This window comes from Rosa rugosa, chromosome 5, assembly GCF_958449725.1.
Source record: "Rosa rugosa chromosome 5, drRosRugo1.1, whole genome shotgun sequence".
NCBI classification, from domain to species: Eukaryota; Viridiplantae; Streptophyta; class Magnoliopsida; order Rosales; family Rosaceae; genus Rosa; species Rosa rugosa.
Genome location: NC_084824.1, coordinates 14,468,221 through 14,492,257, shown reverse-complemented (window position 1 = coordinate 14,492,257; position 24,037 = coordinate 14,468,221). Strand labels below are relative to the sequence as shown.

At 38.2% G+C, this 24,037-nt stretch overlaps 2 protein-coding genes, 1 long non-coding RNA gene and 1 pseudogene across 5 annotated transcripts; 2 read left to right on the top strand and 2 right to left on the bottom strand.

Moving 5' to 3' along the window:
* The first annotated feature begins 47 nt into the window (after positions 1-47).
* LOC133708231 (peroxidase 40-like) lies at positions 48-1,835 on the top strand. The gene is made up of 4 exons (XM_062133690.1): positions 48-560; positions 640-831; positions 927-1,092; positions 1,299-1,835. Exons 1-4 carry the CDS (start codon positions 309-311, stop codon positions 1,700-1,702), a joined length of 1,014 nt encoding a protein of 337 aa, XP_061989674.1. The 5' UTR covers positions 48-308; the 3' UTR covers positions 1,703-1,835.
* A 1,376-nt stretch (positions 1,836-3,211) lies between these two features.
* On the bottom strand, positions 3,212-13,518 carry LOC133708230 (flowering time control protein FCA). Of its 3 annotated transcripts, none has more exons than XR_009845671.1 (19): positions 13,005-13,518; positions 12,717-12,787; positions 12,554-12,632; positions 8,636-8,718; positions 8,509-8,560; positions 8,084-8,151; positions 7,762-7,828; positions 7,266-7,345; positions 7,066-7,130; positions 6,821-6,877; positions 6,554-6,713; positions 6,096-6,164; positions 5,422-5,985; positions 4,705-4,908; positions 4,418-4,624; positions 4,299-4,337; positions 3,953-4,015; positions 3,760-3,875; positions 3,212-3,645 (listed from the first exon to the last, which is right to left on the bottom strand). XR_009845671.1 is itself a non-coding variant. In XM_062133689.1 (19 exons), the coding sequence occupies exons 1-19, from the start codon at positions 13,108-13,110 to the stop codon at positions 3,638-3,640; spliced, it is 2,088 nt and encodes a 695-aa protein (XP_061989673.1). In that variant the 5' UTR covers positions 13,111-13,518; the 3' UTR covers positions 3,212-3,637. The 3 variants fall into 3 exon arrangements, 1 of the variants encoding a protein (XP_061989673.1); XR_009845672.1 differs by having other exon boundaries at positions 8,084-8,145; XM_062133689.1 differs by having other exon boundaries at positions 3,830-3,875.
* Positions 13,519-13,937: 419 nt separating this feature from the next.
* Positions 13,938-23,240, top strand: LOC133712177 (uncharacterized). The gene is made up of 3 exons (XR_009847218.1): positions 13,938-14,990; positions 15,762-22,312; positions 23,084-23,240. It is a non-coding gene; the product is annotated as an uncharacterized LOC133712177 (long non-coding RNA).
* Positions 23,241-23,742: 502 nt separating this feature from the next.
* The window catches only part of LOC133711239 (zinc finger protein CONSTANS-LIKE 4-like), a 1,845-nt pseudogene continuing 1,550 nt past the window's right edge, over positions 23,743-24,037 (bottom strand).

The window sequence follows — 24,037 nt, the reverse complement described above, 5'->3', positions numbered from 1 at the left end:
ATCTATACTTAATTCCAGATTAATAATCTTGCAATTAATTATCAAATCCAAGTATATCAGAGAGAGGAACTGAAAGAGATAGTATGAAGAAAGAAGCACATGGCATTAGGTAGGCACATTTGCTCATCAATCACTACTCAGTACTGACCTCTTCTAAAGCTTACTTGACTATGTCTTCTTAACTAACACCAAACCTCAATGACCCAGTCTGCCCTTTGTTACTTCACCCTCCCAAGCTACCTCTATATAATAGACACTAGTTCATTCTCACTCCATAAACCAAGAGACTAGAGTCCAGTATATCCAAGATGGCCATGAAGTACTTGGCTCTACTTTCGCTATTGCTCAACCTCGCAGTTTTGTTTTCAATTGTGCCGAAAACCACAAGTGAAGGAGGAGGATATGGTGATGATTGTGGTGACCAATCAGGGAATGATGTGTCCAATCTCTGCCCCGCGGCAGAGGCTATAATATTTTCTCGGGTCCAAGAGGCGGTGTTGGAAGACTCCAGAATGGCAGCCTCTCTACTTCGCCTCCATTTCCACGACTGCTTTGTCAATGTATGTTGTTTAGCTTGTACCACTATAATGTTATATGCTATTGATTCTGTTTGTAATATAATGAGAATTACTTGTGTAGGGGTGCGATGCTTCAGTGTTACTAGATGATAGTGCCAACTTTGTAGGAGAAAAAACAGCAGCACCTAACTTGAATTCTCTGAGGGGTTTTGATGTCATTGATGCTATCAAATCAGACCTTGAATCTGTTTGCCCCGAAACAGTTTCTTGCGCCGACATTCTTGCTACTGCTGCCAGAGACTCTGTTGTTCTGGTCTGTATTTCATTATTTCTAGCTCAATTAGTGTTAGTGCTATTGCTCACATATGGGATTTTGATTAACAGTTTGAAAAGTTGATGAATTTTCAGTCTGGCGGACCAAGCTGGGATGTTCAAATGGGAAGAAAGGACAGCTTCACCGCTAGCAAATCATTAGCAAATAACAACATACCAGGCCCAAATTCCACTGTTGCAAACCTGGTTTCCAAGTTCCAGAATGTAAACCTTAGTCTGAGGGACATGGTTGTGCTCTCTGGTATACTCTCAAACTTAAACTTTTCTTTTTTTCGACAAGCGAGGGAAATTTAATAAAGAAAAATAAAACAGAAAATAAGTACTGAAGCGAGGCGGGACATGAAAGCCAAAACCCAAGTCTTGATTGTTTTACATCCATACGTTTCATTATATCATTATGCTTACTTGAAGAACAAGAAAAGTCTTACCAACTTTGCTCTTTGCTAGGTGCACACACTATGGGGAAAGCCCGGTGTACCACCTTCCGCGGGCGCCTACAAGGCGCTACCACCTCGAATGCCCTGGATGCATCCCTTGAGTTCGTTCAGTCCCTGCAGGAACTGTGCTCCGGATCAGACAGCAATGCAACACTGGCCAATCTTGACCTTGCAACCCCGGCAACATTTGACAACCAGTACTATGTTAACCTGCTTTCGGGACAGGGTTTGCTTCCTTCGGACCAGAATCTGGTGACCGGAGATGATCAGACCCTTGAGCTTGTGGAAACCTATGCAGAGGATGTGGTTGCCTTCTTTGAGGACTTCAAAAACTCCATGATCAAAATGGGAAGCTTGGGAGTGGGGACTGGGATGAACGGGGAGATTCGTAGGAATTGTCGAGCTGTCAATTGATCTCTAAGCTCTACTGTGGTGATCTATTACTACTTACTAATCAGTGGGATGCTTAAATTAGATATGTTTAACAGTGTTGCATCTAGCAATTGTCAACACAAATTAATGAATTGACAGTATCTAATTATCATTATATTATTTTATAGATAGAGTTTCATTTTACAATTCATACAAGGCAATTTCTTGCCTAATACAATGACACATACAAGTGTTTAACTTAGTGAGGTAGCAACTGAAAATACTCAAATTAAGATCACGAAAAATAAACGAATGGCTGAAGAAATTAGGACTGTATATCCCAATTGGCATTATAAAGCTCAAAGACCTTTGTGGCTTCACACTTCACAGTGGCAATCAAGATCGATACCAGATGCCCGCAACAACCCCACCCCCACCACATTCCCAAACTGACAACCAACTTATTAGCTTATTCTTCGATTCACATCCACTGAGCAAATCTTGAATCCCCCAGGGCAGAAATAATAGGTCATACAGAAAAGAAATTGAGGATATAAAACTAAAGCTGAATACAACTTGGAAATTAGAACATACACGAAGTACAAAGCTCCCTCAACATGGAACTCCAGAGTGAGCATGGAACTATTTAGTGTATAAGACGAATGCTGTACTGATTAGGGGATCATTTTGAACTCGTGCATGTGAGTTTTGGGTAACAATGAATGTGCAATTTACCTTGGCATTTTGTTGGCCTCTAATTCCAGAAGCCTTGGTATCTAAGTTCAAAACTGTTGAGTTAGAAATGAGTCATGCAAAGCAAATCTTTCATTTCCGAAATCACAAGGAAACACTGACCAATATTGAAGACAAATATGGCTGTTGTAAGTTCAGTTTAGGCTGAAGGTGGTCGGAAGCTGAGGTTGAAGATGCAGCTATTGTGTTTGAGAAACTTGGTTTGATCAATGTAGGAATGGCCGGTTGTTCCCACACTCCCACCACATATTCATGCAGGCAGCATCCAACGCATTCAAGTAAAGAGGCCAAGTATAGGTATTTAGATTTATAAAATGGGACCTAATCTATCACTGGGGAGAAAAATACCATAAAACCAACTAGGTGCTTGTTCCTTAGCAGTAAGGAAGATGGCTCCTATAGCCTTGTATAGTTGTATAGCAGATTACCAGGATTGACCTTAATTGGTGAACTCGTTTATTCAATTTTGATGGCAAATGATCACCAAAGTTGCATGTAAATGTAAAAACGTCAGACCACACTGAATAGGTACGAGTGTACAACCTTGCTTATGTGAAAAGCTTCTTATTGCGTATTCTTGGAGATTTAACTCAAAAGACACTACCCATTTGCCTTCAACTAGTCATCGATAAGATAAACCTAGCTAATGCCTAAAATGTTGTCAACACACTTTTCTCTTTGCCACTCTCTGCAGGTTTTGGGGCCACAGGTTTCTTACTTTCAGTAGGCTTTAATTAGGGAAAACTAAGAAGCGTCATCATGGTTGGATTTTCTTTTTGGAACTTCGAATGAGACTGATTTCCTCAAAGGGTGGGGCAACTGGCAATTCTCAATGTCTGGAAAAATTGAAAGGCATGCAGCCCTTCAATGAATTGCCAACCTGCCTTCTTAATACAGCTATACTAGATATTACCACTGTTAGATTCTATGTTACACGAGAGTTACATCCTACAACTCATTTCAGGCAATTTCTTGCCCAATACTATGGCACAAGTGTTTAACTTAGCGAGCCAGTAACTATAAACAGTCGAAGCTCATGCAAAAGAAACCGAATGCCTGAAGGAAATATTCCCCTCATAAATCCAATTTGGCATTTTCAAGCTCAAAGACCTTACTGCCTTGCTATCAAGATTGATGACAACGACAACACCCTCTCCTTCATCTACCTCTCTCCAAGCATCAATTCCTATGCCCATGTGACACCTTGAACTCTGCTCAACCACTTCAAGCACCTGGACGTCAAAATATTTCACCATATTAACAGGGGTAAAAAGTAACAAAAAGAGAGGCAACCCTCAACACATATGACGCTACAGATGAAATAATCAAGCAGCTTTAATGTATACCATAAATGAAGCAGTAAAGCCCATGGTTTTAAGGGGAACATAAAGCAGGATCAGAAAAATTAAATAGAACCTGTTGGCTTGTTCTTCCACATCCATTCCTGAGCAGAATGAAGCCCCTGGAGCAGAAACAAACCAAAAAATTAATTTCTGATACACAAAAGAAACCAAGGACATAAAATTGGAACATTAATACCTGTTGGAAGCGAGGATCACTAACTGAGCTGGTTGTTGGGGGTAACTTTGAAAATCCGAAGTCCTGGAGACACAAAACACAAAAATAGAAAACATTTACATATGAGTGCATATAATGCGAGTTGTTCAGTGTAACCACCTGAAATATACACAGAATACAGAGCTTTGACAACATGGAGTAAGATCTACGTATAGCACCTAGCTACAACTTGGTACGCATAGAGATATCTACTGTTCAGACTCAAAAAGAAGACAAAATATCTTATTTGGAAGTCCAAGGCACCATTTCACTATGCCATTGCAAATATTTTCTGAATATGAAATTTTCGCAGTGAATCAGAATTTACCTGAGCATTTTGTTGGCCTACAATTCCAGAAGCCTGGTACTGGAATTCAGAACTGATGAGTTAGTAATGAGTTTTGGCATTTAATCTTTTCATTTCAGAAAGCACGAGGAAACACTAACCGTTGAAGACAAAGATGGCTGTTGAGACTGAAGATTGGGCCGAGGCTGTGGATGAAGATGAGATTGAAGATGCATCTGTTGTGTTTGAGAAGCTTGCTGCTGCGCAGATACATTTTGAGGTAGTGAAGGGGTCTGAGGCTGCTGAACTGATGTCTTTTGGTGGTGCTGCTGTTGCTCAAACAATGCAAGTTCGGCAGGTTTTTCCCACTGCAAGTGCATATTAGCAGAATCAGTAACATTGCAGTTAAAAGGCCAAGAACAAGGAATCCTATTGACAAATTTCTTACCCTGCTTTCACCAGTTGCACTATTATAATAGTACTTGTATCCATCCGGGGAGGTGTGCTCTGTCCAAATACATTTTGCAGGAGTTATAGTCTGGTTTGTTACAGGTATAGCAGGAGCAACAGATGTGGCTGAAAGCACATCTGCAGCTGGTGTTGTAGCAGGGGTATTTGCAACTGTCTGTGGTACTATTCCATTCCATTGAGACTGCAGAACAATATACTATTCAGCATATAATCTTAGAGTTGGTAAAGAGGATCACAAGCAAAATCCAAGAGTTGGTAAAGATGATCAGAAGCAAATAAACATCACAGGACAGAAGCCTTCCGTAGATGCAAAGATAGTAGAATACTTCTACTTTGACAAATAATTAACATATCTTATATCAGCATCAGCCAGGTTTAAATATTTATCACGTTGATAGGCAAGAAATTGTTATCCCTGGGAGACATGCATGCAACAGTCAATATCCACCAGCTATGAGCCGCACTGTACATCCCAAGCCAAAACAAAGTTCCAACTTCACTCATGCATGCAATCAAAATAACTGTTTCAGCAGTTGTTGAGTCACTGCTCATGCAATTGATCGACTTAAGCAACTAAGGCAAGACCATGAAAGAATAGCTCCGAATCAACAAATTCATGGTAGCACAGCTGGACCATCCAATTACCACATATTCATACAAAAGAAAAATCAAATCATAGAATGTAATCAAATACCTGCTGCTGTTTATTGGACTGGGAAGTCTGATGCAGCGACAGACCCTGATTTGATGGTTGCATTTGCTGCACCTGTTGTTGCAGCTGCGAGAACGCCTGCTGAGACGATTGAAAGCTTGCCTGCAAAGTTTGTGTCTGTTGCGACAGCATCTGAGCTAACTGAGAAGGAGACTGCTGAAGCGTTTGAAGTTGTTGTTGAACAGGAGCAGAAGGACGTTGCTGTTGATTTGTTGCGGACATCGAATGGGATTTTAAGTTGATATTCAAAAGGGTTGGTAATGCAGGAGCAGATGATGCATTCTGCTGGACCTCAGGCTGAGAGGCCGACAGCTGTCCGCCCAACCCATGTAACCTTTGTGATGGTAAAGCTTGATTAAATGGTGTTTGGCCAGCAGAAGGAGGAAGCTGTGGTTGACCAACCTGCCGTGCTGTTTGTGTGAGTGCGTAGGGTGCTGGAGTTTGAGGGTGCTGATGAAGGGAAGGCGGCAAATGCTGAGGTGACTGATTATGCTTCTGTAATGGGGAAATTTGCTGGCCCATATGTGGCATCGACTGGTTAAGATTCTGAAAATTACAATAGGAGATCATTATTTTGGACTCCAGAATACAACGTAAGTTCAAAGATCATTGTTTCGAGTAACATGCTACTTGAAATAAACTCCAGTCACCCATACCTGCTGTGTTGTTTGAGATGAAACTGCCATCACAGGATGAGGACCCTCTACAGAGCTGCCATGGCCGCCCTAGAAATTTGAGGAGTAAATAATAAGCAGAGTTTTAAAACTATAAACAAAAAGCATGTAAATATAAAAGAATCTAACGTCATGTCAAACATGAAAACAAAACAAAAAATTGGCACACATACATGAACCCTATTATAGCTTCAGGTAAAGATGACAATTTTGTCATTGTGAATGCCAAAAGATCACATAATTTACAATTCAGTCAACGAACACATGTCAAATACTAGATGACTTTTGTAGGTGTGTTAATGAACCCCAAAAATACCGAAATTCAAATCATTCGCCATAAAAGACACAAAATTCTAGAAAAAAAAAAACCAGCAATTCAGATCTTTATTTACAATTTGAGAAATAGAATCATGAAACAAATGGGCTTCAATTCTTCTTACCGAATTAAAGGGTCCCATGTCTCCAGACCTAGGAAGCAAATGGGCCCCGAAGCCACGAATACCAGGATTGGGGGATGGCACCAAGTTTGGTGGACTAATTGGATGCCAAGCATTGGTTGGAATTTGATCACTCGTAGGATCACCAAAGTTAGGTACTGGTCTGGTTGGAGGAAGTGAATAGCAAAGTATGTAAATAACTACAATATGGAAATGAGGACAGAATGGACCAACTTCACCAAAATATGCAGATAATGGAAGGCAAATTACCTGGCCCCTGGGCTTTGAAACCGAGGACCAAAACCTGGACCTCCAAAAGAAGGACCCCTAAACAAGAGAAAATCCAGAAACAATTAGGACCTTTTTTGGGCAACATTGAGGATAACTTTACACGTCCAGCAAACAATTAGATCGAAGCCAAAATTTATTCTTCAACACAACCTAACCAGTGCCTGAAGAATATAGAGAAGCCTTTAAGAAAATAGAAGAAGACAAAGGCATGAAGAGGGGAAAACCTTGATTCTCCAGGCCTAGGCCTTTTAGGATCAGCAAACCGGACAGTTAGTGGTTGCTCACAACCCTGGGGAAAGAACATAAACATGTCGCTTTAGTATTGAATAGCCTTTGATAACTCGAAATGTAGCAAAATATTACTAAGTTATTATGAAGGAGACAAAATTCAAGAAAACCAAAAGGACAAAAGAAAAATACTCACTCTCATAGTGTAGCGCCCGTTTAGACCATTTATTGCTGACAACGCCATATCTCGGCGGGAATACTTAACGAATCCACATCCTAAAAGACATACTTATGTTATTAAAAGTGGAAATAAGCTATAGTATGACTATAGTGGAGTGACAAAAGAAAGAATACAGTTAAAGTATGTGCAAAAATCAACAATCCAAGCCAAGCTATTTCAAAGACCCAGTCTTATTCTTGAAAAAGTACATGAAACAAAGAAATTTATCAACTCATAACTTCTCTACAAGCATGTAATTCAATTTAAAAACATCACTTATTCAGTAATATGAAAATAACTATCTGTGAAATACAATGCACATTTTTTTATGAGTACGAATAGAGTAAAGACCAGATTACCAATACATCAGTGGATAACATTTAACATACAAAACATCACACGGCATAAAGCCTTCCTTAAATCTACAAAAGCTATCTCTATATTGCGAAATAAATAGGACTAGAAAGCATACCACGACTCTGCTTCAATTCATCACGCATGAGGTAAACATCTTCAACTAGACCATATGGTGAAAAAATCTGCAAAAGGAAACCAGTTAATGATCTTTTTAACAGCTTCTATAAATTTGTTTTATTTTCCAAAAGAACTTCCAGAAGAATTAAGAGTGCTTGCTTGCAGTTTCACAAATTGACCAGAAGTCCATCAAAGCAAGAGTTATATTGTCTTTACTTGAATGTAAAATAAGTTACTAATGAGAAACTCTTTCATCTTCATAAAAGTATGCTGGGAACTACTAATACTAAAAAATAACAGATAGTTCGCGTACAACATACTTCCTCAACTTCCTTTTCCGTAGCTTGTTTGTTCAGTGAGCCCACAAACAGTTTGTACTCAACTGCACCTACCATTAAAGGAATTATTACAAACAACAGAAAAATTAGAAAAGACAATATCATAGATGTGTGCAAACCCAGAGAGACGAAATATAAAGTTTTTCCGCCATGTACTTTGATAAAAAAAATTAAATGGAAAGATCACTGATAGTGAAAGGGTTTAAGAGAGCAAGGAGGATCAAGCACAACAGTGTTGTCTGTCTTTTTCAGAAGTGGGTCAGCAAAACTCTAGACAGGTATTTGGTTGACAATTTGAGCTACATATTTAGTATTTAGAAAGAAAGGTTTGGTAAAAAGGAAAGCTGTCATTGATAAAATTTGCACATAAGAACTGATAAAAACGTCCACATCAAGATGACAATTACCAAGGCGTTCTCGTTCCCCATCAGCATATCTGACTTGGATAGGACCTACTCCCTGGAACACAAAGTATGTGAATCAACTATAGACTAGTTACACTGACGTTGAAAATCAAACAGTAAGAAAACTCACCCCAGGAAGAGTATGTTGATTATGCAAAGCTCTAATGGCCCTATCAGCTTCTTCTGAGGTTGCATATTTAATAAAACAACAACCTGCATGCAACTTACACCCCTATGAAAATGTCACAAATAAGCAGCTAGGTTCACATAGAGATATATTCACATTAAAAAAGCGTCAAAACAACCATTTCAAAGAATCAGCAGTAATCATGTAACACACTATGTATTCCTAAGCACCTGCACTCCCAAAAGAAGGGAGAACGTCCAACAGGTGAAATTTATATACAGATATAAGTACTCAAACCTTATGACACACCTATAGAAACAACCCCAGACCCATAATTAAGCATCTCAATATCATATTACTAGACAAGAAATAATTGTTAAAAAAACCTATGAAAGACCATTACTCATTCCGTAAAGAGTGAGCTTTTCATCAGTGCAAGAAAAATACTAGATGACACTTTGAGTACAAAAGTCATCATTATTTTTCTCTTCTTTCAAATACCAGAAAAATACCATTACAAACAAGATTTCCATTCAACAATGTCGCCAACTCATTCACAAGGGTATGATAATGGAAGAAGTACAAAAACAAGGCTTCATAGATCAGATTTTTCCAAAACCTTCTCATATCCCAAATTTGGCTCATAAAGATTGGAAGCTTGAGGAGTCAATAGATGATCAAGAAATCAAAACAAAACAGTGTACAGTTCAGCTATTATTTCAGGATCATTGACCCTCTAACGGAATAACTTCACAGACATACACATCAAACCCCAACATGTATATACCATCAAAGCACACCACTCAACAGAAAGTAGCATGAATCCAGAGATGAATGAATATTCCCATGCGTTTTACAGCAAAAGCAACCCTAGAAACAAACATTCTCTAGGAAAACGCCAACGACACTTTTCATTCTATATCTCAAAACTATGCACTTTAATCCACCATGCCAAATCTAATTAAATTCAAGAAATCAGGCAAACAACCCCTAAATAATATTGATGTGCTAACAAGAACATAGTAAGCAACCAAGATAATATTAGCTATATGGAAAAGCTACATATACAAGGATTCTGACCACATATTCTACCATAAGCTTCCTCATTTGGCTCATAATGGGAAGCTTGATAGCCAAAAAAAAAGACCAAAATGCTAAACAAATCGCTATACAGTTTACTTTGATTCCAAGATCATTGTCCTCTAGTCAGAATAAATACCTGCATATACATCATACCAACATGTATAATCAAAACACCCCATTATTCAAAAGGTTACGTGAGATGGATGAACGTCAAATCACACCCATTTCACTGCAAAAGGCAACCCTAGAAAGAATATCCTAAGAAAACAGCCAACCACACTTGTTGCCTACACCAGCTAGACTTATAACTAAGCAGTTTCATGTGACACACCATACTACACCGAATTAAATTCAGCAAATCAGTAAAAGTTTGACCTCAGAAGAGCACCCAATCATAAATGCAACTGCTTATATCACTTCGTTTGCCCAAAACTATCTATCAACATAAACACTGAGAAAAGTGATGTAAAATACCCAACTGAGGGGAACAAGTCCTGATCCAAGATGAGGCACTCTACAAGGAATAGTCTAAAACAATCATCACAGGGCTCAACAAACACAGGTTTTCCCACTCTACCTCAAGGGTACCTGATGGTAGCCAAACTTATGTAGCAGAAACTTGTGGGTGTATTTTGAAACTGCCACCTCCTAGCTCACATAACCAGTCAGATCTCTGAGTTAAGCCAACAAGGCTCCTCTATCCTACTATTCTAGGTGGTAATCCTTGACATAAATCGATGATAATAATAATTGAAGATAAAATAGACAACTAACTATCTCCCCTGAAAAGAACTTAACACAATGATGCCACCATTAACCACCAAAAGTGTTCAGATACGTCATACAAGACAGATACCACCACCTACATCTCCATCACTAATTTCACCAAATATCTCATAGGCTTTCACATAAATCAGCCTGATTCACATAGCTGAAGATTGGCAAACAAAGAAACCAAAATATCTATTCACCCATACGCCGAAATCCTTATACTTCACATCCCATAAACAGAAGGAAAAAAAATATATAAAAAGACACTTCAACTCAAGATAACCACCATCAAAAAGGAAGATTATGAGCAACATTCAACACTGAAAGAAAGTTCTATCAACATTTGCATACATTTATACAAGAGATGTAAGAATCAAGATAAGAGAAGCCACTGTAAGAAAACTATAAACACTGATCAAACACAGACCATACTTGGTCGGTGGCCTCTACCACCTGGGATCAGGCGCACAATAAGTTAGGGAATTGTAAACATCCAACTAGACAGGATTCCAGAACCTAGACAACCCAGTTGAACTTTAACCTGAAATACCTCAAACTTCCATCGAGTTGCACTACAAGAAAAGACACAAAACCAACAAAGAAACTAACAAGACCAAATAAAATGCTTTTGCCAGTGCACGTTCTATGTATCAATAACCATGCGCAAGCCAACACAAGCATAATCCCGTACTGAAAATGACTCAGCATTCACTACTCACGTAAGAATCAAGATAAGAGAAGCCACTGTAAGAAAACTATAAACACTGATCAAACACAGACCATACTTGGTCGGTGGCCTCTACCACCTGGGATCAGGCGCACAGTAAGTTAGGGAATTGTAAACATCCAACTAGACAGGATTCCAGAACCTAGACAACCCAGTTGAACTTTAACCTGAAATACCTCGAACTTCCATCAAGTTGCACTACAAGAAAAGACACAAAACCAACAAAGAAACTAACAAGACCAAATAAAATGCTTTTGCCAGTGCACGTTCTATGTATCAATAACCACGCGCAAGCCAACACAAGCATAATCCCGTACTGAAAATGACTCAGCATTCACTACTCACGTAAGGGTACACTAGCACGGTTATCCAATGCATATTCTGCATGAATTCAGGAGTTTCTGGTTCAAATAAGATTAACACACAATCACATTTTTGGTACGGTTGGTCGTTCATCAGTATCATAAAAGAGTCAAGTCTTTCAACATAACAGTCTCAACGTGAGCCGGCTCCAAAAGAAAGGATGTAAGTTTCCAAACTCAATCACCTGGGACCATGTACCAGAAAAAAGCCAGTGCCACATCATAGCCAAGCAAAAAGACTAAACTAACTTAAATGAATGTAAACAAAGACGGAGGCATACATTCACCATATAGAAATACCCATTGTACGAGCATCACAACAATAAGTGAAACTCAGATAGTGAAAGGCATAAAACTAACAAACTCACAACATCCATTCATCCAATAATCATCCATCTCTCACAGGCCATCCAACTTTAGATCCATCACATACTGTTAATCTCATAAAGTGACACATGACATTCCAAGTCATTCAAACAAAGCTCTCCCAGGTTCAACCAGATAAGGAACGAACCAAAAAGATGCTCCAAATTACATTGTGATTAATACTATTCAAAAGCAATAATCCATGTATTTGTTGAGTCATTTTTTGTACAACAGAGGCACTCCCTAAACATCCTAACAGAAACAAGCTACAGTTGGAAAATGGCAACAGACACTCCCATTACAAATAATTTGCTGGGTAATGCCCCCACTTCTGCAGCCGCTATCCCAAGGGCAGGACCTAAGTGCCTTCCAAGATCCCAACTGCTATTCCAAAACTGGTTTCTAGTGGGTTTACATGTCTTGTCTTTCTTCGTCTTTGAGAGGAAGGACATGATAAAAAGGTTGCAACCAAAACCAACAAGTCCGAAACTTGTTGCAAAAACAAACTGAGATGAAAGATGAGCTTTCAGTTGTTCCCATCTGCCTCTCAGAGTACCTGAAATAAGATATTACCAATCACCATTACATCACAAAATTACCACAGTCACATACCTTGCTGCAGTCCTGTTTTCTTGTCTTTGATCAGCGCAACCTCTACCACTTCTCCATGTTCTTCAAACAAAGGGCGAATCTACATTAGATAAAAGTCTAGAGTTAATCATACACAATTCCTTGATCAAAAGGTCTGTAAACTACAATATCTAGACCGACTTACCTCTCCCTCAGTGGCTGTCCTCGGAACTGATCCAACGAAAAGCTTGGCAAACCCTCCTCTATCAAAACGATCTGAAATGCAATACATAAGCACAAACTTGCAGCAAGATTCTATACAAAGGAAAACAAGCATTCAATGTATGTATTAAGTAGGATTATCAACGAGTCAATGAGATTAACTATCCTAGCATTTACTGCAGTAATATATAACCTATCTTAAATTTGAGTAACTAAGTCAACGCAACCGTGGTTAACAGAAGCAGCAGAGATAAATTTCATTCTCACAGACCTGGAGAGCCACCACGGGCAGAGAAAGGATGGCCTCGTTTCTGACCGGAGAGCGGCGGAGGGTCGGGGTGGGAAGGGCGAAACCCTCCGGCACCGGCGGCGGGCATCAATGGCTGGAATCCTCCTGCGGGAGAGTGAAGAGGCGGACTGTCGAAGCCACGGGCGGCGCCGGCGCCGCGGTAGTTAGGGGGGCTGCGGCGAGGGAGGTGGGGCTGAGGGTTGACGGGGGCGTCGGAGAAGAGAGAGGGACGACGGTAGTCAGGGGCGTCGTCGTCGTTGTTGTGGCCATAGCGGTCTACTCTGTACCTATCCAGCTTGGCGGAGTTTGGGAAACCCTAACCCTAATTGAGAGGGGAAGCCTGGAAGGGGGATTTGAATTTCGGTTGGGAAGGACTTTGCAAGACCAAAGTGGAGTCTTCGTTCGTTCGTTTCGTTTCGTTTCGTTCGTGCCCCAGTTGTGAGCGAGAAAGAAAGAGAGAGAAAAGTAAAAATTGGAGTTGCTTTCTCTCTCTGCGTCGCGGCGTTGGGGTTAAAAACAAAAACAAAGGTGTACTTCGGATCGGATTCAATAAACGGAGTCAATATTGGGCTTAGGGGAGAGAGACCCAAAGAGTGATGGACTCTTCAGCTCCGTAGTCCAGAAAGGGTTCAGAAAAGAAAAAAGGAAGAAAATTATTTTGAGAAGATAATTTAAAACGCATAAAGTACCAAACTATCTACGGTTTGAGGAATTAATGAATTATTACGTGGTCTTGAACTATCATGTGACACTTTTGCTTGACCATATATGGGTGTGGCGACCCAATTGGGTAATACGGTGTTGGATGCTTTAATGTATTCGGATGTTGAGGTTTGTATGGGATACGCCACCGGAGACCCAGAGTAATTGGGTCATTTTGGGTTGATGAATTGTCACATCACATGGGTGATAGGAGCATTTTAATGTGGTATTTTAATAGTTAATTCCTCACATTTTGCTTAGTTAATTCCTTAACGAATCGATTTTTAACTCAATTTCTATTTTCTTAGGTACATTGGAGTAAATGATGGTGAAATGAGCATTAGGTCCACACTTACCTATAAATGGTGGAGAAAAATGGAAATGTACTAAAATGTCAATTTTACACATTTTCCTACTCCGGCTAGGAGAAACCAAGCCAAGCAAGGAAGAAGGAGCGGCCGCCTGACCAAATGAACTCCAAATGAGCTGAAACTTTCCAGATCCATTCTAGACATCCTAAGGATCGTTTCTTATGAAGAGTGCCAGAGCTAGAATTGAGTGGAAGGCCTTCAAACAATCAGCCCAATTTCCTGCAGAAGCAAAACTGGAAAACTGGACCCGTAAGGAGTCCAGCAGCATTTTCGGCCCAACCACATGGAATAAAAATCTGAAATTTTACCAGGGTGATCTACACTCATAATGGAACATTTTTTATGAAGAGGTCATAGTGAAATTGGGAATGCTTGTTGGAGAAATAATTGAAGGAATAAAGGGGCAGAAACTGATCTAAAAACAGCTCAACACCACATGTTCAAGTTTCCTACCCACATGAAGAAAGCTAGATGCTTTTCTCTTTTTCCTTGGATATATTTTTCTGCTCCAATAGATCATCATCACTTCCATACTTCTACACCTTCATGCCTTGCTTTCATTTCATCATTACTCCATCTTTTCCATATTTTACAAACCACTTTCATTATTTTTCTTCCATTTATCATTTCACTCTTCTTTTTCTTCCCTATATAAACACCTTCTCCTCTCACTCTAAAAACATTCCTTCATCCATTCCATCTTCTTTGTCTCTCCATTTCCTTTCCATTTTTCTCTCCATTCTCTAGTTGCAAAATTCTGCGTTTTCAAGTAAGAAGAAGAAGAAGAAGAAGGAGCCGGGAATATCATATCCTCCATCGTCCACCTTGAAGGCTTGCTTCCAAGATTCAAGATTTCAACGTTTCAAGCACTCCATCTCCATCTCCAACTCACGGTGTAATTCATTCTTTTTCCTTATTTAATTTCGTAGGAATTTGTTTCTAGTTAACAATAACATTAAGGGCAAAGTTTAAGCCCAATTTCTATGTTTGAATAAAAATTGTGATTTCTTTATGTTGATTTTTATGTTGCTTATGTGAGATTGCTTAATTGATTTTGGATTATGGAAAACTTTTATATGTATGTGTTCTTTGATGGCCAACTTAGGATATATGCATGTAATTGGTGCTAGATTTAAGTAGTAAAGGCTTTGGACAAAAGTCGAAATCAATTAAGGAGGATTGCAAATAGATGGACTTTTTCATACTAGGTTGTGCACTTTGGTTGACATCCTTTCTTTGTTCTTCATGCATTGAATGTGTTCTTGATTAGCTAGTTTTCTAGACTATGATTGCATGTTCAATAGGTTTAATTTAGGTGCTTTCACTTAGATTAAATATTCAAGGAAAGTAAAATATGGGAAATCATTTGCTTCGAATGTTTCACATGGTCAACTTATTTCTCATGACATAGATAATCAACTATAGGAATTGTAATTGGATTTCATTCATATGATTGTAGTTTTGATCTTTGTTTCTTGTGTTCCACCCTTGTATATGTGTTTTTACACTTTCTTTATTTCATTTAATTTTAATTCCAATTCTATAATCTCAAAACCCCCCTTTTTATATTAACTTGTATATATTTTTATTCTTTATTTTATTTTTGTACATAATACTTTTTACTTTATTATTTTAATTCTTTATTTGTTTTTTTTGACAATGACAGGTGTACCCTCAATCCCCGGAATAGAACGATCCCTATTTGCTTATACTACTAACGATGTTTTCAGGGTTAAATTATGCGCTTGCTTTGAGCGTATCAATTTTTGGCGCCGTTGCCGGGGAATTGAAAAATCACTTGTTTTTGTTTATAATTATTGTATATAAACTGTTTGAAACTTAGTTTAAATTAACTAGGTTGTTTTTTTTATATTGTTGAATACGAGTTTAATTGTGAGTTGTAAATTAAAGAAGGAATAGGTGAAGTCGTGTTTATTAATATTGGCCTAAACCCCTTATTGGTACCTAGTTCAGGTCCCTTAAGGTTGAGGGCGGCCTTTATTAACATTCATTGAACTGTCTAACACACTTAGGACCTTTTACATCCTAGTAAGAATATCCTATGTGAGATGGTGTCTAGGAAGGGGACAACGTTCATGACGGGTTTTTGAATCCAGAAGTGCTTACAAATGGGCCTAGCTCATGCCAAAATGGATTTTTCCTCTCGTGTTCGTCCTCCCCTACCTGGCCATTTCAGTAAGGTTGCCCAACGGATGTAGGAGGGACTTTGTGTCTAGGCGACTATACTTGGGCCGCATGTCCACTTGATTTACCGCTTGGAATTAGATTTGATATCAATAATATTTATGACAAAAGAAAATGTAACAAAATGTTGTGATACACTAAGGTAAAAAAAAAAAAAAAAAAAAACATTTGTGTAAATATTTTTCATGTTTTTTTTTTACTCACTTGTGTACCTAACTTGTGTCTTGTGTACAAAATACTTGTTAATTATACTTGTAGTTTGTAATTCATAGTTACTTGTTTATATTTTTTTTGTATTTCTTTGTTAATATTAAGTTACTAACTTTATTTAATGTAGGTACCGTCTGGCTGCAAGACGTAAAATACAAGCGCTGCTTGGGAGGCAACCCAATTCAGAATATAATCAGATTTGCTTTCTCTTCCCCTTTTACTCCTCCATTTTCTTTTTGTTTTAGTAGTTATTTTCGTAAATTCCATCCCTATATGCTTACTTATTTCATTGCATGCTTTTAATTGATTACATTGAGGATAATGCAATATTTAAGTGTGGGGGAAGGGATTTATATTTTTGTCTTTCATTTTGAATCCTATAAATATTTTTGTCTTTCATTTTGTGTCCTATAAATATTTTTGAGTCCTATATTTTTTAATAATAATAAAAATAAAATAAAAATAAAAATAAAAATAAAATAAAATGCATTCATTCAGTCTTATTAAATTCAGCTTTTTACAAAAAAAAAAAAAAATAATAATAAAAAAAAAAAAATTTAAAAAAAAAATAATAATAAAAAAAAAAAAAAATGCATTCATTCAGTCTTATTAATTTCAGCTATTTACAAAAAAAAAAAAAAAATAATAATAATAATAATAATAATAATACTCTATACTAAGCCATGTCTGCATCTCTGTAGGAGTTGAGGCTGAGCTCAAGGGAAATGTGAGAGCCACCGCCATAACCGCTACCTCCCTCGGAAGTAGTCTTCATGATGCCCAAGATGTCCTCACCATGCATGGGGAACAATGGAAGAGTTTCAATCTCCTGGTGATCTCCTCCTCGTTGTTGCAGGGATGTTTGTCCTCCTGTTGTGCCAAAAGAGTTGTACTGGTATTAGTGTTGAAGTGTGAGGAAGAATATGAAACAAAATTTAAATCAAGAAATCCTTCATTACCAGTAGAATCGGTGGAACCAAAGTTGAGATTAATGGATCTACCATCATCAGTAGAACTAGTGGACCCAAAATTGATGTCAATGGATCCACCAGCTGGCCCAAAATTGATGTCGATGGATCCACCAGCACCAGTAGAACCAGTGGACCCAAAATTGAGATCAATGGATCCACCAGTACCAGGAGAACTAGTTCCCATGGGCACTTGAGCAGCCTGATTGCACCTCTTCATCTGCTTCTCTCGAGCCCTGACATTCTGGAACCAAAAATAAATGTTCTTGCCCTCAACATGTCCATACTGGTTCAGCTGGAGACAGATCTCGTGAATATGCTCTGTAGTTGGGCGCTTAACTCCCTTGTCGTAGTAAAGATCCTTGAGGATCCTTATTTGATCTGGAGTAGGAACCCACCTGGCACGGCTTCGCCAGAAATCTGTGTTGGCATTACTCCCGGCTGCTTGGTTGTTTCCTCCATCCTCGATTTGTTGCTGGGTTTGTAGCTCCATCAGTTGCAGAGTTCGTGGTTCCATGGTGATGGGTTGAGGGGATGTGAAGATCGAAGAGTAAAGTTGTCGAGTGTTTGAAGGAGTTGTTGTTAAAGGGATTAAGGATGATGATGGTGTGTTGGAGATCTGAAAGTTCAGAGGAAAGATGGGATTGAATCAACTAGATGGGAGAGAAGATCAGAAGAGAAGGATTGAATCGAAGAAGAAATATTTTGAGTTTTGAAAGAAGAGGAAAGCTGAAGAGTTGGGAGAGAGGGGCTGGAACTCAGGAGAGATTTTCGTTCCTTTGGAGTGAACAGTTGCGCCCTCAGAATGCACCTATTTATAGAGCGAGGTGAGCAGATCTCCACCGTTGGATGGACGATTCCTGTGATTCATTCTACGCGTTGGATTAAAGTCGCCCTGAAACCCGGAAAAGTTGTTGGCGCGTGGAGAGCGTGTAAGGGGACCGAGGGAATCTCGAGGCGCTGTGGCAGACAGCTGTAGCCGAAAGCAGATTTGACTGCCGTAAATCACGGAAGGGATAAGCCGTGACACAAGTGGGCCGTACTTGGGCCTGTCTCGGATCAAGGCATCACTGTAGCTGTGGGTGGAGGCCTGATGGGCCGAGTTTCAGAAACAGTTTTGGACATGATGGGCCGAGTTTCTGAAACAGTTTTGGATGAGTTGGGCTGGGTTTCTGCAACAGTCTTGGATGTTTTGTGCCGAATTGTTGAAACAGTTGAAACAGTTGGTTTAAATAAAAGGATTGGTATGGATAATAACGTGAGCAGCCGTGCTCGAGTGGTTGAGTGTAAAGTTCGTGTACAAGAGGTCTGAGGTTCGAACCTCGCCTCTCGTTTATTTTTATTATGTTCGTTTATGACATAATAAGTATAAAATTTGTACACATTATATTAAGCACAGCTTGTGCTCCAGTGGTTGGGGACAAAGGTTTCGTGTAGCAGGTTAAGGTTTCGAACCTTGCCTCCCCCGTTTTTTTTTTATTTATGTCACTCCATCAGAACCCTCCTCCGAAGGCTGAAACCAGCAAGAAGGCTGCCACTCGCCCGCATACCGCTCCTCCAAAGGAGTAAATGGAGGTACAAGTCTAGGCTGAAAGACTTTAAACATTAAGCGCTGCATGGGAGGCAACCCATTTCAACCGTAGCTGTGGAGGAGCCGCCTACACAGATTTGCTTTCTCTTTCCCTATCTCTTTTTATTTTTTAATTTTTTCTCTTTTGTTTTTATTTTAGGATTTATTTTCATAAATGTCTTCTATCTATGCTTATTTGTTTCATTGCATGCTTATGATTGATTACATTGAGGACAATGCAATATTTAAGTGTGGGGGAAGGGATTTATATTTGAGTCTTTTATTTTGAGTCATATATATTGGAAAATACAAAAAAATCGAAAAATGTCAAAAATTAAAAAAATTTCGTTGATTTTATTTATTGAGTCTTAGTCCTTTGTTTTTATTTTTGAGTCATAGGATGCCCTTTTAACTGTCTAGGATGAGCTTATATCTCTGAAATTAAGGCTAAAAGAGGATCACAACATTGAGATGATTTTAACATGGTATTCTTTGGTTAATTGAGATATATGAAAAATGTATGCACTTGTAGTGGATATGGATTGCATGACCTTGGTACAGAATATGAGCATGTTAAGATGAGTTGTGATTCATAAAATCCATGTGAGATAATTGAACCATGTCCCTTTTTCTTGGAGTGAAATGAAAAATATATTCTTAATTTCTTGGCGATGTTTTGATGATCTCATTATTCTTTCATCTTGATTGACTGCTTGCCATAGATTAAGTTTAATTGACTAGAGAATGCTAGAATTCGCTCTTGTGCTTGTTGAGACGTGATATCAATACATGGCCCTGATTCTGGAAGGGATAGAGGTTCTCTAGGAATTACCACCATTGCTAAATAAACTTGTGTCCCCATTTGTGCCCATCGTGGGACCCCCCTAGATAAACCCCTTTGAGCCTACATTAAGCCTTTTCTTTCATCACCCTAAAAATCCTTAACCCCTGAACCTTAGTATAGTGATAATCCTACCCTTTGTTCTAAAAACTTAGTGGAGCTATCTTTTGAGACATACTACATGGGTTTGGTGCTAAGGATGAAGATTGAGAAGAGGTGAAAGTTCAAGTGTGGGGATAGACTTGTCCATAAAGAAAAAGATATGTTGAAGCCGTGAAAAAATGAAAAGAAAAGAGAAAAATTGTGTACGGCTAAAAAGAAAAAGAAAGAAAAAAAATATATATGTTTATGGACTTTCATCCCCCATACTTAGTGATTTTGGAGTTTGCTTTGAATTGAAGGCCCACTACAGAAAAATTTGACCTTTGTCCATTTCACTAGAGTTCAAAGGAAGTTTAGAAGGAAGGTTGGGCCCAACATGAAGACATTAGCCCTTTTATTTTACCTCTATGGGTGTGGCGTTTTGAGTTGGTGGATTTCTAGAAGTCTCTCTACATCTGCATGAGCTCTGCTAGGTTTTTAGGATACTTTGACATTCCATACCTTTCATTTCTGAAAACTTTGAGCCTTAGCCCCATTACAACCCTTTGAGAAGACCTTCTTGATCCTTAAGATGGGACAGCCTTTGATGTGGAGATGAGTTACAAGAGTTGAACCTATGGCTTGGGTCCATTCGTGCAAGTAGTTGATATCCTTCATGAGATCTTTTGAAAAAAAAATTATATTCACAAAGTGCTTTTCGTTTCTTATATATGTGAGCTATTTGACTGCCTTAAAATATGTTCTCTCACATATAAATGAGTGATTATAAGCTTTTAAGCATTGCCTTGATCTGAGAGAAGAAAGAGTGGATATACCTTGTGAGGATATGAATCATACTTGTCTGAAGCATGCTAAGCTAAACCCCATCACCATTGTTACAACCAAGTCCTACTTGTGTATGTGTGGATCATATGTTTTAATTAACTCTCGAATGCTTAACATTGATTCTTGGTTGAGTGCTAATCTTGGTGTTGTGAAAGTAAGAGATTTCTGAGTCAATATGTTAAAGGGCAATAGAGGTCTTTGTGATGTCAACATCTTGGTCTTTGTCTTTGAATTTACTCTTTTATGTGTGACGTTTTTTTTTTTCTTTGTGTTTTGCTTTGTGTTTTACGTTTTTGGTTTCTTTGAGTCTTTGTGTTTTTGTTTCCATACTTAGTCATTTTTTTCGTTGGTTTCTTTGTTTTGTGTCATAGTCTTTTTGGTTTGTTAGTTTTTGATTTTGCTAAGGGACTAGCAAAAGCTAAGTGTGGGGGAATTTGATAGGAGCATTTTAATGTGGTATTTTAATAGTTAATTCCTCACATTTTGCTTAGTTAATTCCTTAACGAATCGATTTTTAACTCAATTTCTATTTTCTTAGGTACATTGGAGTAAATGATGGTGAAATGAGCATTAGGTCCACACTTACCTATAAATGGTGGAGAAAAATGGAAATGTACTAAAATGTCAATTTTACACATTTTCCTACTCCGGCTAGGAGAAACCAAGCCAAGCAAGGAAGAAGGAGCGGCCGCCTGACCAAATGAACTCCAAATGAGCTGAAACTTTCCAGATCCATTCTAGACATCCTAAGGATCGTTTCTTATGAAGAGTGCCAGAGCTAGAATTGAGTGGAAGGCCTTCAAACAATCAGCCCAATTTCCTGCAGAAGCAAAACTGGAAAACTGGACCCGTAAGGAGTCCAGCAGCATTTTCGGCCCAACCACATGGAATAAAAATCTGAAATTTTACCAGGGTGATCTACACTCATAATGGAACATTTTTTATGAAGAGGTCATAGTGAAATTGGGAATGCTTGTTGGAGAAATAATTGAAGGAATAAAGGGGCAGAAACTGATCTAAAAACAGCTCAACACCACATGTTCAAGTTTCCTACCCACATGAAGAAAGCTAGATGCTTTTCTCTTTTTCCTTGGATATATTTTTCTGCTCCAATAGATCATCATCACTTCCATACTTCTACACCTTCATGCCTTGCTTTCATTTCATCATTACTCCATCTTTTCCATATTTTACAAACCACTTTCATTATTTTTCTTCCATTTATCATTTCACTCTTCTTTTTCTTCCCTATATAAACACCTTCTCCTCTCACTCTAAAAACATTCCTTCATCCATTCCATCTTCTTTGTCTCTCCATTTCCTTTCCATTTTTCTCTCCATTCTCTAGTTGCAAAATTCTGCGTTTTCAAGTAAGAAGAAGAAGAAGAAGAAGGAGCCGGGAATATCATATCCTCCATCGTCCACCTTGAAGGCTTGCTTCCAAGATTCAAGATTTCAACGTTTCAAGCACTCCATCTCCATCTCCAACTCACGGTGTAATTCATTCTTTTTCCTTATTTAATTTCGTAGGAATTTGTTTCTAGTTAACAATAACATTAAGGGCAAAGTTTAAGCCCAATTTCTATGTTTGAATAAAAATTGTGATTTCTTTATGTTGATTTTTATGTTGCTTATGTGAGATTGCTTAATTGATTTTGGATTATGGAAAACTTTTATATGTATGTGTTCTTTGATGGCCAACTTAGGATATATGCATGTAATTGGTGCTAGATTTAAGTAGTAAAGGCTTTGGACAAAAGTCGAAATCAATTAAGGAGGATTGCAAATAGATGGACTTTTTCATACTAGGTTGTGCACTTTGGTTGACATCCTTTCTTTGTTCTTCATGCATTGAATGTGTTCTTGATTAGCTAGTTTTCTAGACTATGATTGCATGTTCAATAGGTTTAATTTAGGTGCTTTCACTTAGATTAAATATTCAAGGAAAGTAAAATATGGGAAATCATTTGCTTCGAATGTTTCACATGGTCAACTTATTTCTCATGACATAGATAATCAACTATAGGAATTGTAATTGGATTTCATTCATATGATTGTAGTTTTGATCTTTGTTTCTTGTGTTCCACCCTTGTATATGTGTTTTTACACTTTCTTTATTTCATTTAATTTTAATTCCAATTCTATAATCTCAAAACCCCCCTTTTTATATTAACTTGTATATATTTTTATTCTTTATTTTATTTTTGTACATAATACTTTTTACTTTATTATTTTAATTCTTTATTTGTTTTTTTTGACAATGACAGGTGTACCCTCAATCCCCGGAATAGAACGATCCCTATTTGCTTATACTACTAACGATGTTTTCAGGGTTAAATTATGCGCTTGCTTTGAGCGTATCAATGGGGAAATGATCATTTACTCATTTTTAGTTTAAAAATTGCCTACTTACCCAAACACTCTAAGAGATTGCCCACTTACCCAAACACTCTAAGATATTATTTCCCTAATACCCAATTAAGTATTTTTTTTATTCATTTTTATTTATTTTTGGGACAATTTTGCCCTCTCCTTCTTTGTCACTTAGAGAAAGAAGTCATTGGAGACCTTGCTTAACTCCGGTGGCGGACTCCGGCGACCGGTGACCGGAAATCCAGAATCCAGCGTCTGATTTTATTGCCCGCCAATAATACCCAGTATTCATATTATTGCCCCCCAATAATCATATTATTACCGCCCAATAATCACATTATTGCCCCACAATAACCACATTATTGCCCCCCAATAACAAGTTTATTAGGGATCAATAATTAGTGAAAAATGAATATGTTTTTAATTTTGAAAGTTTTAGGAGGTTTATCCAAATAAATAATCTTATTATTGATCCCCGATAATCTTATTATTTCCCCGTAATAATCTTATTATTGGCCAAAAATAAACATTTTATTGCCCCCCAATAATCTTATTAACGAATCGTCTTTTCGAACTTTCGGTTCTTTCTCTTCTCTCTATACCTCAACACCCTAGCTTCCCGTTCCGCCGATGAAATCTGAACCGTCGGATGCGTTAACTGATCGCCGATCGACTTGGGGTAGGGATCTAACAACTCCGTCAGCATGTTGCCATCTGGCACGACGCTAACATCCATAGAGGATGATGATACATGACAAAGAGAGACACTGTTAGATCAGATCGATAATAAGCAGTAACCAATTCACAAAGATCAAGGAAGGTAGCTTACACTCTGGCTTAAACAGTGG

Coding starts and splice junctions, on each gene's coding strand:
- LOC133708231 (XM_062133690.1), top strand. CDS start 309: ATGGCCATGAAGTACTTGGCTCTACTTTCGCTATTGCTCAACCTCGCA. Junction 832..926: donor CCAGAGACTCTGTTGTTCTG/GTCTGTATTTCA, acceptor ATGAATTTTCAG/TCTGGCGGACCAAGCTGGGA. Junction 1,093..1,298: donor GGACATGGTTGTGCTCTCTG/GTATACTCTCAA, acceptor GCTCTTTGCTAG/GTGCACACACTATGGGGAAA.
- LOC133708230 (XM_062133689.1), bottom strand. CDS start 13,110: ATGCCCGCCGCCGGTGCCGGAGGGTTTCGCCCTTCCCACCCCGACCCT. Junction 4,625..4,704: donor GTGCAACTGGTGAAAGCAGG/GTAAGAAATTTG, acceptor ATGCACTTGCAG/TGGGAAAAACCTGCCGAACT. Junction 4,338..4,417: donor AGCCATCTTTGTCTTCAACG/GTTAGTGTTTCC, acceptor TCTGAATTCCAG/TACCAGGCTTCTGGAATTGT.